This window comes from Panthera onca, chromosome D4, assembly GCF_046562875.1.
Source record: "Panthera onca isolate mPanOnc1 chromosome D4, mPanOnc1 haplotype 2, whole genome shotgun sequence".
In the NCBI taxonomy this organism is placed as follows: domain Eukaryota; kingdom Metazoa; phylum Chordata; class Mammalia; order Carnivora; family Felidae; genus Panthera; species Panthera onca.
The window spans coordinates 9,248,098-9,261,158 of NC_138351.1; the positions used below are offsets into that span (position 1 = coordinate 9,248,098).

At 43.8% G+C, this 13,061-nt stretch overlaps 1 protein-coding gene across 1 annotated transcript in view; it reads left to right on the forward strand.

Moving 5' to 3' along the window:
• Positions 1-13,061, forward strand: part of LOC132663674 (histone-arginine methyltransferase CARM1-like) — a 237,549-nt gene that overhangs the window by 162,772 nt on the left and 61,716 nt on the right. The window contains exon 5 of the mRNA XM_060610154.3: positions 1,940-2,050. Within this exon, the coding sequence (XP_060466137.1) occupies positions 1,940-2,050 (111 nt within the window). The remainder of the gene's footprint in view (positions 1-1,939; positions 2,051-13,061) is intronic.

A 13,061-nucleotide genomic window follows, 5' to 3' on the forward strand; every position in this document is an offset into this window, starting at 1 on the left:
GTGTAGACTGTGAAGTTTTATATTTTTATTGAATAAGGCTCCGGAAAGATTCTTCTGGATCTGGTGTGTCTATTTGGGGGGGGGGGGGTGCTGTGAATTGTACTTCCCACCCTAATGGCCGCATTCGCTAAAGAGTGGTCACAGGTGTTCTTGCAACGGAGCAGGGCCATGTGAAGATGATGTATTTCCTAGGGAGGACGAGGGGAGGGGAATGTTGGTATTTCTAAAAGTGTAGACAGCCTGACAGCAAATTCCAGAGCCTGGGTGACATTTTAAATTGGTAATGCTCCTAATTACCCAAACCCTAGGAAACCATATGGAATACAGCCACAGTTCTAGCATTAATATGAGTGAGCACTGTGAACCCGTTACTAACGGCATGCTCTCTTAGAATAATGGCACAGTATCTGTGTCAGCACAGTGTGATACTGCGGTTAAAACACACAGACACGCACACACACACCCTCTTGATATTTCCTATTTTGGGGGGAAATTTTCCTGCTATCAAAGTAAAAAAAAAAAGAGATCTTTTCTAAATTTCCTACGAAAAGTAATACTTGGTTTCCTCGCCTAACATTGCCTATCGGCGTCGCCGTGTGAAAATGACAGATTTATGAGGATGGACGTTAAGTAAGCAGGTTTTACGGAACATGCGCTTGGAAGGCGGATGTACCCAGATGCGAGTCTTCACTCCCCTCTCTGCTGCTAGATGAACTGGGGACTGTTGGTCCGTGTCTGAATTTCAGTGTGGTCGTCTCCAAAGTAGTCCTAGTAATGATGTTTACTCAGACGTTTATTATCAGGATTTAGAGCCAATCAAAACGTCTTGCTCAAAGCCAGTGCTGAAAGATGCTGAGTTAAGAGTCACTGATGTGGCAGGAGCAGTCACCTGAAATCCCAGTGATCAGATTGAAATTTGGGCCTTGGCTGCAGACATGTTTGGGGAGGAGGCCCAATACATATCACGTACCTCCTGCCTCTCAAATGTTGGGCCCTTGTGCTAGCGAAAGGTGATTGTCTTGATTTAAGTCCAAGGTCTGAACCCAGAGAATAGAAAAAAAAAAGCTTCTGAGAATTCTGTCCACTGCCTTAATACCCTCCTACCCTCCATTTGTAAACCTCCCCAACTGTGGGGTGGGGGGCCTGCAAAAAAGAAAAAAAAGCAAGCACAAACCCCACTTTTGGATTTTTGAAGACTTTATCTTCAGTTATTTCTGAATATATACATATATGAATATGTAATAAATTTATATATAAAAATTTTACATATATAAAATAAAACACAGAAGGTATAAAAACATATAAAATGATCGGTGACACTTTTCGTTTTGTTCCTGCTAACAGATTTGATAGGCGAGCTTATTCATGACGCTTTACTTTTCTTGGCCCTGGACGTCCTAACAGCGATCTGTGTTACAAAGACACCATGGTAGGGGAGCCTGGGTGGCTCAGTCAGTTCAGCGTCTGACTTCAGCTCAGGTCATGGTCTCACAGTCCATGAGTTCGAGCCCCGCGCTGGACTCTGCTGACAGCTCAGAGCCTGGAGCCTGGTTCGGATTCTGTGTCTCCCTCTCTCTCTCTGCCCCTCCCCTGCTCATGCTCTGTCTCTCTCTGTCTCAAAAATAAATTAAAAACAAAAAACAGAGACACCATAGTAATAAGAGCAGTGATTTGAAAAACACCAATTACCTGCCAGGTGCTCTGTAGATACTTCATGTTACTTAATCCCTCCAACAAACCTTAAAAAGTGGATATTATTATCCCATTAAACATCTGAGAAAATGGAGTCTCACGGAGATCCCTAACTTGACTAAGGTGAGACCATTTGTAAACAGCAAAGCTGGGGCGTTAAGCCTGAAGACAATTGCTCAAAGCCATGGTGGAGCCAACATACCTGTGCATTTTCTCACCCCTCTGTTGTCTTCGCTCTTTCTTCCAGATTGTCCTAGATGTTGGCTGTGGATCAGGAATACTATCATTTTTTGCCGTGCAGGCTGGAGCTAGGAGAGTGTATGCTGTCGAAGCCAGTTCTGTCGCACAGTACGCGGAGGTAAGTGGTTGTATTTTTACAGCGTCTCCTAACTAGGTCTTCAGTAAACGTCAGGGGACTAAGTGATGGAATCTTCCAGGTGGGTCATTGAGAAGCATTTTTTTTTTTTTTTGCCAGTCTGATTATTTTGTTCCTGTTGGCATTTTACTGCTGAGAGAAGCCAGACGTCACTGGAGTAACTGACATGAAAACAAGTTTTTAAAAAATTTCATGACATTGAAAATAGAACAAAACTTTCTTCTTCCCCATCCACTGGGTGGCAGGTGGGCCAGAGGGGGAAATGAATGTCTTTTTATCTTTAATGACCTACCAAGGTGAGGAGTCAGACTTTCTGGAGCGAGATTTATCTTGTTCTTAAGTGCTGTACTGACCAACTGTACCACTCACCTTATTTTTTTAAATTTTTTTTTTTTTAACATTCTAGATCCCTAATTTTTTTTAATGTTTTTGGGAGAGAGAGAGACAGAGCGTGAGAGGGAGAGGGGCAGAGAGAGAGGAGACAGGGAATCCCAAGCTGGCTCCAAGCTGTCAGCACAGAGCCCAACGCGGGGCTCGAACTCACAAACCGCGAGATCATGACCTAAGCCGAAGTCAGATGCTTAACCAACTGAGCCACCCAGGCGCCCCTGCACCACTCACTTTAAATTTTAGTTTAGCTTTAAAGGGCTGTTGCTACATGGTTGTATTTGGAGCATAGACAGATGTCTGTGTTTCAAGGAGCTTTTTCAGATTTCAGGCATAGGTTGGAGGATAGATTCTTTGTTTTGAATATGGTATTCTGTTATCATGATTAAATATGTACAAATATTTGAGAATAAGTCAAAGGCAGAAGTCAGGTCATAATGGCTTTCAGTAATAGTTGGTTGGATATAATAATAACCTGACTGAGCTGCAGAGATTGGTTGGGTGTGTGCGCATGCGTGAATGGGGTAATGTGCTTGTCATTCACACCTGGACGAGGCCTGAATTTTAATGAGGGTTGGGAGGACAGAGAAGGAAGTTTGGCTGTTCCTTCTAATGAATATCGTGAAATGTTTCCCCAACCCGGGACAACTGGTAACGCAGAGCCGTGGTTGGTTTTGGATCGAGTGAACAAAGAAGAATCAGAGACAGGCCAGTATGGCGTGTGTGGAAGGAAAGATTGCCAAAGCCTGCTGGCTGGAATGTTGTTTTCCTTTCCAACAAGTCTTGATAAAATATTTTTGGTCATTTCCTTCTTCACCAGTTCTTAAAAGTTGTTTTTGTTGAATATTGGATACGCGCAAAAGAATATTTGTAAGATGTGTAAGTATAAAGGATAATGATGCAATGGACATGTGCCCTCTACTTCTTTTAAGAAATAGGCCATTAGGGTTTCCATTCAAGGTCCATCTGGCTCCTCCTGATTGCTTTTCCTTTCTTCTCTAGACACAGGTAACCACAGTCTTGAATTTTTGTTTCTCATTCCCTTGTTATGTATAGGTTTACCTTATATATTTCTTTTTTTAAATTTTTTTAATGTTTTATTTTATTTTTGACAGAGAGAGAGAGAGAGCACAAGTTGGGGAGGGGCAGAGAGAGAAGGAGACACAGAATCTGAAGCAGGCTCCAGGCTCTGAGCTGTCAGCACAGAGCCTTACGTGGGGCTCGAACTCACTAGCTGTGAGATTATGACCTGAACTGAAGTTGGGTGTTCAACCGACTGAACTACCCAGGCGCCCCTACCCCTCTTTCTATCCCTAAAAACAAACCCTGTTTCATAAATAGAATCATAATGTATGCATTCTTGTATCATTTGTTTTTTTCGTCCAACATCATGTTCCTGATGACCATTCTGTGGATGTACACAGCTATTGTTTCTTTATCTTCAGTGCTGGATACTGTTCTATTGTATGAAATGCCTCAAGTTGCTAGTTTACTGTTCTGTTGGCAGACTTTGGATGGCCTCCGTTATACAAGTGTTGTTAGGAATATTCTTGCACAACACCCGCCCGCCGCTGCGCCTTTGATAGAGCTTCTCGGTATAGACCCAGCAGTAGAATTGTTGGGTCACAGGACACGCATGCCTTCAGCTCTGCTCTGTAATGACCAGGTGTTTCCCACAGTGGTTCTTCCACCTTTCCCTCCCTCCAGCAGTAAACGACAGTGCCATTGTTCCACAGCTTCGTCAGCAGTTGATATTGTCAGGCTTTGGAATTTTTGCCCATCTGGTTTTTATGACATGCTGTTTGCATTTGCATTTGCATTTGCATTTTCCACTTATTAATGACTTTGAGCACCTGGGCAGAGCGTTTTGGCCGTTTGTGCCTTCTCTTCTGTGGAATAGCTGTTCAAGGGCTCTTTTGGACAAGTTTTACTTTGAATTATCTTTTTAATTCTAATTCATCTGTAGGAATGCTTTCTGTACTCTCGGTATTAATCCTATTCCATTATATGTGTGAAAAATAGCTTTGTCCAGTTGATCTCACCTTTTTCTTTACGATGCTAGTAGATTTAAATATGGAATCCTAAATAAAGGAGAAGAGGAGAATAGAAGCTTATGAAGAGAGAACCCTATAGTTAAAGATGCCTCCGCTTAGAGGCATCTTAAGTATTCTTAAGGATAAGGAAGTGAGCCTAGAACTTTATCTCAGGTGTTGCTCAATCATTTAATCATATATTCATTCAAGTGCATCCCACAGTTGTGTTTTTTGGGAATATAGGAGTAGCAGTACCGATTAAGGTCAGTCTTCAGAGAGGTTATATTCTTGTATTATTTTTTTTTAATATTTATTTTTGGGAGAGCGCAAGTGGGGGAGGGGCAGACAGAGGGGGAGAGAGGATACTAAGTGGGCTCTACGCTGACCGACTGACAGCAGCGAGCCTGATGTGGGGCTCAAACTCACGAATTGCGAGATCATGACCTAAGCCAAAGTCGGGCGCTCAGCTGACTAAGCCACCCAGGTGCCCCCAGAGAGGGTCTCTTCTGATAACAGAATGATCCTGTGGTCTCTCATTTCAGACACCACTCCCCCCACCCCCCAAAAAAAGTGGCATAAATAATTCAGAGATTTTCTTTTTCTCATACAGTTTGTTTTCACGTATGTTTACATATATTTTATTTTTTTAAGTTTATTTTTTTCATTTTCAAGAAAGCGAGCATGAGCAGGGGAGGGGGAGAGAGAGAGGGAGAGAGAGAGAATCCTAAGCAGATTCCGCAGTGTCAGCATGGAGCCTGAAGCGGGGCTCAAACTCATGAACCGTGAGACCATGACCTGAGCTGAGATCAGGAGTCTGATGCTTAACAGTGCCCCTCACGTATATTTTAACTTGATTTGAAGAATAGTCATGATTTTTAAAACCTTGAGAACCTAATACCCTTGGCTGTAGTATTTTAAGAGAAGAGAGGAAGGAATTTATCTACAGATACTCTTGCATTCCCTATCCATAGTCGCTCTCCAACCCCAGCATAAACCCTCAGTAATCACCAGTGCACCGTAAGAGGGGCCGTTCTAGAATTGTCTTTGAGATTGGTTTCTCCAAGAGAATCTTCATCCTGATTACACATATCAGCAGAACTGTTGCCTTCTCATGGAGTGGCGCTCCCCTCACGGACACTGTTACCCAGATTGTGGCTGTTGTGTAATTATGAGGGTATCTAGCAAGGAGCTAATACACAGGAGAAGAAAAGAGAAAGAATTAAAACTTTTTGCACTATTTAAAACTTTTTGCACTATTTAAAACTTGGAATAATTTCGGGGCGCCTGGGTGGCGCAGTCGGTTAAGCGTCCGACTTCAGCCAGGTCACGATCTCGCGGTCCGTGAGTTCGAGCCCCGCGTCAGGCTCTGGGCTGATGGCTCAGAGCCTGGAGCCTGATTCCGATTCTGTGTCTCCCTCTCTCTCTGCCCCTCCCCCGTTCATGCTCTGTCTCTCTCTGTCCCAAAAATAAATAAAAACCGTTGAAAAAAAAAAAAAATTTAAAACTTGGAATAATTTCAAACTTGCAGGTACGTTGTAAAAATAAAAATAGTTCAAAGGCTGCCCAAATTCTCTTTACACTTTACCCCCCTTGCTTTATCGTTTAGTCTGGTTTCCGTCTCATCCCTCCCCCAAACGTATATACACGTGTATGTAAATATTTACATATATATCAATAGAGATAAAGGAGGAGGACACACACACACGCACGCACACACACACACACACACGCACACACTTTTTACTATGGGTCAGCGATATATATTATGACCCTTTATCCTTAAACATTTCAGTGTGTGTTTCCTAAGAATGAGGCTATTCTCTGAAATAACCAAAGAAGAACTTAACTTAAGGGTGAAAAAAGAAGCTGTACAACGACTTGTCCATTGAGTCTTTCGATGTCACTGATCCAAAGGTTTTAGAGAAGCCGCAGCACGAGCGGAGAGATGGTCATCGTGGGTGTTGGGGCTAGGAGAGTCTATACCGAGCTGCCTTTTTGCTTGCCTATTATTTCCAAAGAGACTTGATTTTTAAAGCTTGAATTCCAAAAACCGTAGTTTTATTTTATCTTTGTTTTTGGCTTCTGAAGAGGATTTTTGTGTTTCTGTAATCTTTCTTTTCTGTATATAGTTGGGGCAGGTTGGGGGCGGGGGTAGCTTTTCAGATGCCAGAGAGGCTGCGCAGAGTCCTTGAAATCCTTGCTGCCAGGTCTCTTTGGCCCCGGAGACGTACCCTGCATGTGGCCCCAAGGACAGGCTAGTCACAATGCATTCAGGGCCAAAGGTGATTAGAACCTTCTCAAAAGGTGGATTTAATGCCAGTCTGGTCCCTCCTGATGAAGGCTATGGTCCCCACCGTGCCCCTGGCTGCTGCCTTGGGTGTCGTGAGATGCCCCCGTGGGCGAGGCCTTTTCACCCTTGTGGAGGGCGACCTGTACCAGCTCTTGATTTCTGCTTCTTACACTGACAATCATCTGTACAATTTGTGGGTGGCAGATTGCAAGTGTGAACAGCACACAAAAGATTTTCACTGTAAGCACAGGCTTTTATAGCGGCTCAGCACACAGTGCATGGGGCTCCTTTCGACCTTTTCATTATTTGGTAATTGAACCAGCAGACATTTAATTCTTTCCTCTGGAGTCTTCATTAAATTGCTCGGAAAAGATAAAATTGCAACAAGAAAGAAAAATGAACAAATTTAACTACCATCGCCTGGGCCTGGATTCTTCTTCTCACGCTAGGCTTCTGGGCTTTAAGTAAACAGAATATTTTCAAATTGCACTAGATTCAATTTCAGTTGCTTTCAGTGGCTCACACGGATTGTGTCCGGGCTGACCCTCAGACGGCAGGATGGTGTGAATGACTCCTTGTTTGGAGGGCATGTACACAGAGTCAGTTTTTGCGGGATAGTCATGAACTTACCCAAGTGCAGCCATGTGCTCTCATCCTGGGCCCCTTCTGACATTTCTGGGTCAGTAATAAGAGATCGTCCTTGTCCAAGAAACAGGGCAGGACTAAAGGTCTCCCCTGGGTTCCCAGCCTGTCCACCTCAAAATGGCAGCTGTGTCTTTCTCTCTTTTTGCTTTCTTATGTACAAAACATAGAGCTGAAGCTCCAGGATCATAGAGACCAAATGGCAAAGAAAAAGGCATTAATCAAACGTACACACATACACAGTCAAGAAAGAGGGTATTCCTTAATTTCAGTTGCACGCAAACACAGGTCATTTCTCTCCATCTAATTCCTTGGGGGGCCAGGGGAATACAAGACTATGAGGGTAAGCAATGGTGAATAGATTGATGCGTTATAACCAATTTAGTCTTGAAACAGAGCTCTCTGGCACTGAGACTTAACAATATTCATAATCATTGTTGGGCCACTTAATAATTAGACTTTACTGGTACACAGTTCCTCTGTCTGCCTCATTAGGATGACTTTGAAGGAGTCAGACCAGGTACTTCTAGATGATGGAGAGGCAGAAGTAAAGGCGGGTGGAATTGGAGCCATTGAGATACTGCCTTTCTAGACCTGCCCAATTCGTAATCTACGGCTGTTCTGTGCCTCATGGGAGCCACGAGACACATGTGACTGTTTGTATTTAACTATAGGTTAATTTTTAAGAATGAAATACCTTAGTCACACTAGCTGCATTTCAAGTGCTCGACAGTCACAAGTGGCTAATGGCTATTGTATTGGACAGGGCAGGCAGGGAACATGTCCATCATCGCAGAAAGTTCTAGTGGGAAGCACCGATGGAGAGGACACAAGTGACCAGACTTCACTTGGCTGGCATCGGATGGCCAGGCTGGTGTCTGTGTTCATGGCCAGGCATTGGGAGCCTTGGCCGGATTGGACTGGCTTGATGTTAGGTGAGGCGCCCTCCCCAGTCCCTCATGCTGTGGGCATTGTTTATTTTTCTCTGATTTATGTGTGAGATCCGTCACAGAACAGGTTCCCTAGGAAACAGACTCTGGTGCAGAGATCTGCATGGAGGAAGTTTATCATGGAGGGCTCTCAGGAACCTGATGTGTGGAGAAATGAAGGAGGCAGGGTGGTACTATGCAAGGAGGCGTTAAGCTGCATTACCGTCGGAATAAAGTGAACGTCCACTTGCACGGGAGTTCCTGAGCTGGGGCTGCCTATGGGAGTTGAATCACCTTGAGGCAAGGGCTTTCCATCCCACACCTTTTTGGTGTGCACTCCCTTGGGAAGGGCTGTGGCTTTGGGTCAGATGGCTGTGTGGGTGGAGGGAATTTGGTAAGACAAGACCCAGCTGAGAACCATCGTTGCCAGTGTTCCAGCAGCTGGGGGAATGAGTCCCATGGTCCCAAAGCAAAGATCTGTAACATATGCCAGAGCAGGTACTACAAGATCAAGATTCCAGATCCTAACTTGGGACTATAGAGAGGAAGCTGGGGGAGGATGGAGATGAAGATGTAATAGCAAAGCCAGGAGGTGATGGAACAAGCGCGATGATACTAAAAGCTTAGATGAGGCCACAGGGCACTTTGTCACATGTGCTTTAGGTGCGAGCAAAGATTGTCTAGAAATGGATTACACCACCTGACGTGATGCGCCTTCTACTGTCGGAAGCCCTGTGAAGACACAGCATACATCTAGGACACGATCTCTCCCCTCAAGTGGCTTACAATCCAGGTGGATTTCAAACAAGTGAAATTCTTGACACAAGACAGCGAGAACATGTGAACGGCAGGGATGAGAAGCTCCTGGGCCAGCAACGGCTCCCATCGGCTGGGTGGGTCAGGGAGGCTGGTGGAGGAGAGATGGGATTTGAATTGAATCCTAAAGGGTGAAAGACACGAAATGCCGTCTTTTCAAGCTTCGCCTCTTACTGCCGACAAGGAGATTTCTGAAGGCCCTTTGGTTCTTACTCGATTCCTTATCTTACGTGTGTTGGTAATCTCTTCACAAAATACTTTGAAGGCCAATTCTTGAACACTTGAAAGAGCATATACTTTGAAGTTTTCTGAGTTTATCCTGATTTCAACTCTTTGAGCTAGCTTTTTTCTCCAGTATTTTTAGTGTCTCCTACAGCTTACTTCTACTTCCTTCTCATTCTCCACAGACAAAATGCCTGAGTCATGAAGTTCCATCCAGCCCATCAACACTTTTTATTTTTGCACTGACAATGAAATTAAAAGGTGGCAGCAAGGAATCTGTTAAGGAAATGATAATAAGCATTTTTGCGTAGCTGAACTTTTAGAATTTAGGATGCATTTCTACATCTACAAACATGTAGTTCTTCCAGAAGAATCCGTGAAGGGCTTGGGGCAGGTAATATCATCCCCTTATCATAGATAATGCAGTGCCTTGGACATGGTAGGTCTTCACTTGATATTAGCCAAAAGGCCGAGAAGTGATGGCCGTGGTAGGTCTTGAAGATGGGACACAGCCTGTGAACATCCAGGGGCTCATGGTTCCCTTGGAGATGAAGAGGTTAATGGGTTGGCTAGAAGCTGGACCACCTACCCTTCAGATAGTTCTTCCAAGATACAGGAGAAAACCCATCTTTTTCTTGTAAGGAACTGATTGTGAAGCATTTAAACGGGCAGACAGGTCTGCCATGTAGGAGGGAAACCTTCCTCCATTGGCCGTATCAGCTAGGAACACACTTGGGACAAGAGCAGCATAAAGAAATCCATGGGGAACACCACCTCATTTGCCACAAAACCCTACTCAGGAAATAAGAACCCTTCTTACAGCTGGATTAGTGATCGAGGCAAGGCCACGTGGGAGAAAGTATCTTTGCCTCTTTGTCTCAGCACTCAGTTCCTTATAACGTAGGCTCTAAACACCTTTGCCGGCATTAGAATTGATGATTCTGGAATCACCCAGGGTGGGGTTGTATCCTTGATCCACAGCCTAATGGCCGTGTGACCTCGGCAGGTATTAGTTTCTTCTTGCTGCTGTAACGAATTAACACAAGCTTAATGGCTTAAAACAACACATATGCATTGCCTTGCAGTTCTGAGCATCAGAAATACAAAGTGGATCTTGTGGGGCTAAAATCAAGGTGTCACAGAACCATGTTCTTTCTGGAGGCTCTAGCAGAGAGTCCATCCTTTGCCTTTTCCAGCCTTTGGAGGCTGCCCACATTCCTTGCCTACAGGCTGCATCATTCTGACTTTGTTGTTGTTGTTGTTGTTTGTTTGTTTTGGGAGTTTTTATTTTGTTTTAAACGTTTATTTATCTTGAGAGAGGGAGAGTACACATGCATGCATGTGAGCAGGGGACGGACAGGGACAGATGGAGAGACAGAATCCCAAGCAGGCTCCATGCTGTCAGCACACAGCCCGAGGCAGGGCTCGATCTAACGAATTGTGAGATGGTGACCTGAGCAGAAATCAAGAGTCCGATGCTTATCTGGCTGAGCCCCCCAGGCTCTCTCTGAACTTTGCTCTTCACTATCATCTTCTTCTCTCCCTCTTACCTCCCTCATGAAAAGATCTTTGTGTTTATATGGGCCCACTAAGACAATCCACTATGCTCTCCCCGTCTTAAGATCCTTAATTTCATCACATCTGCGAGGTCCCTTGGCCATGTATGGTAACACACTCAAAAATTTGGGGGGAGCAGGATATATACTTTTGTTTGTGGGGGGGTGTTATTCTGCCTACTATAATAAGTTAGTTTGCCTTTCTCTACCTCATTTTCTTCACCTATAAAATTTTAAATAATAATAGTCCCTTGTGAAGATACAAAAATCACATGAGAAAATCGATATAGAAATTAGCGCAGTGCCTGACATTCTCTTGCTATTGTTATCCTTGTCACTATTCCTTGTGGCTATTAACGATGCTGTTATGGGGCCTCATTTCACCCCTGTCTCTGTACAAGTCAACCCAACAGAGATCATGGAAGGGTGATCCCCAGGCAACAATGGGAGGCATGGGGCAGAGCACGTTTTCTAACAGTGTGTGTTTAAATTGCATTTTGCAATTTCCTTTAGCACCCCTTTCTAAAACCCAAACAGTTGCAAGAGGCAGAGCCTCTGTACTTATGCCCTGCCCTTCTCAGCAATTCTGCAGACTGGCCAGAGCCGTGTGTCAAGCCGCTCTGTAACATCCGGGTCTCGGGAGAAATTCAGAGCTGTTTCTAAATCCTTTCCCGGGTAGACACTGTGCTTGATGACCCAAATCTCCTAAATTGTCAGATGGCCTCGGGTTTGGTGACTGTTGAGAGGAAACAAACCACTTGGGCATCAGGGAATAAACAACACAGTGGCTCTCAGATGAAGGTAGATCAGCATGTCCGGCAGGACTTCTCTAACACAGATTGCTGGGCCCCACCCCCACAGGTTCCCATTCGGTAGGTACAGGGGTGTGGACCGAGAACTCACATTTCTTCTAAGTTCTGCTGTTGCTCATGCTTGGTCAGGGGACCACACTTTGAGAATTACTGGGATTGTATGACATCAGAGACGAAACAGCCCCCAGAAAGGGTTTCCCACAATGTCTGAGTTGGGCAAGTAAGGGAGCTGGATGGGAACAGTGGGAGGAGCCTTCCTGCCCCAAGCTCCCTACAGTGACAGGAACACCCCCTTCTTTTCGCGATGGATAGATTTTATCACATCCAATTTAGTAAATAGCCAGAAAGGCTGGAAGCCAGAATGTATTGTGCACATCACTGGGACATGGTTAAAAGCAACAGAATTGACTTGTCATTTTTTTGTTTGACTTTTGGAAAGTTTGCTTTTATTTTTAACCTCAATTTCCTTTCTTTCCCAGTTGTATTGAGAAATGATTAACAGATGTCACTAAGTTTCAGGTATACAGCACGATAGTTTGACTTAGGTATTTTGTGAAATGATTACCACAATAGGTTTAGTTAACATCTATCATCTCATACAGATAAAATACAAAGAAGAGAAGAAATTTTTCCTTACCATGAAAACTCTTAGGATCTACTTTCTTAACAACTTTCTCAGACATCATACAACGGTGTTAGCTACAGTCAGTACGTTATATATTGTATCTGCAATACTTACTTCAAAAGTAAAAGATTGTACCCTTGAACCATTTACCTCCATTCCCCGCCCCCACCTCTGGTAACCACAAATCTGATCTCTTTTTCTATGAGTTTGGTAGAATTTGGGGGTTTTGTTGTATCATGTTTGTTTTTTTAAGACTACATATAAGTAAGATCATACATACAGTATTTGTTTTTCTCTAACTTATTTCACTTAGCATAATCTCTTCAAGGAACATTAATCTTGTCGTAAATGGTAGGGATTCCCTCATTCTTTAGGGTTGAATAATAATCCATTGTATACATATACCACAACTCCTTTATCCATTCATCCATTGATGGACACTTAGATTATTTCCATGCCTTGGCTATTGGAAATAATGCTGCTATGAACATGGGAATACAGATATCTTTTCAAGTTAGCGTTTTCATTCCCTTTATACCCCCTCTCTTTCTGTTGTTGTTGTTTGAGGTATAATTGAGGTCTGGAGGCAAAAAAAAAAAAAAAAAAAACACTTTGAAATTGATGTCCAGGTTCCTCAATTTACAGATTTACAGAGGAGGGGCTGGAGAAGGTAAGAGGCTC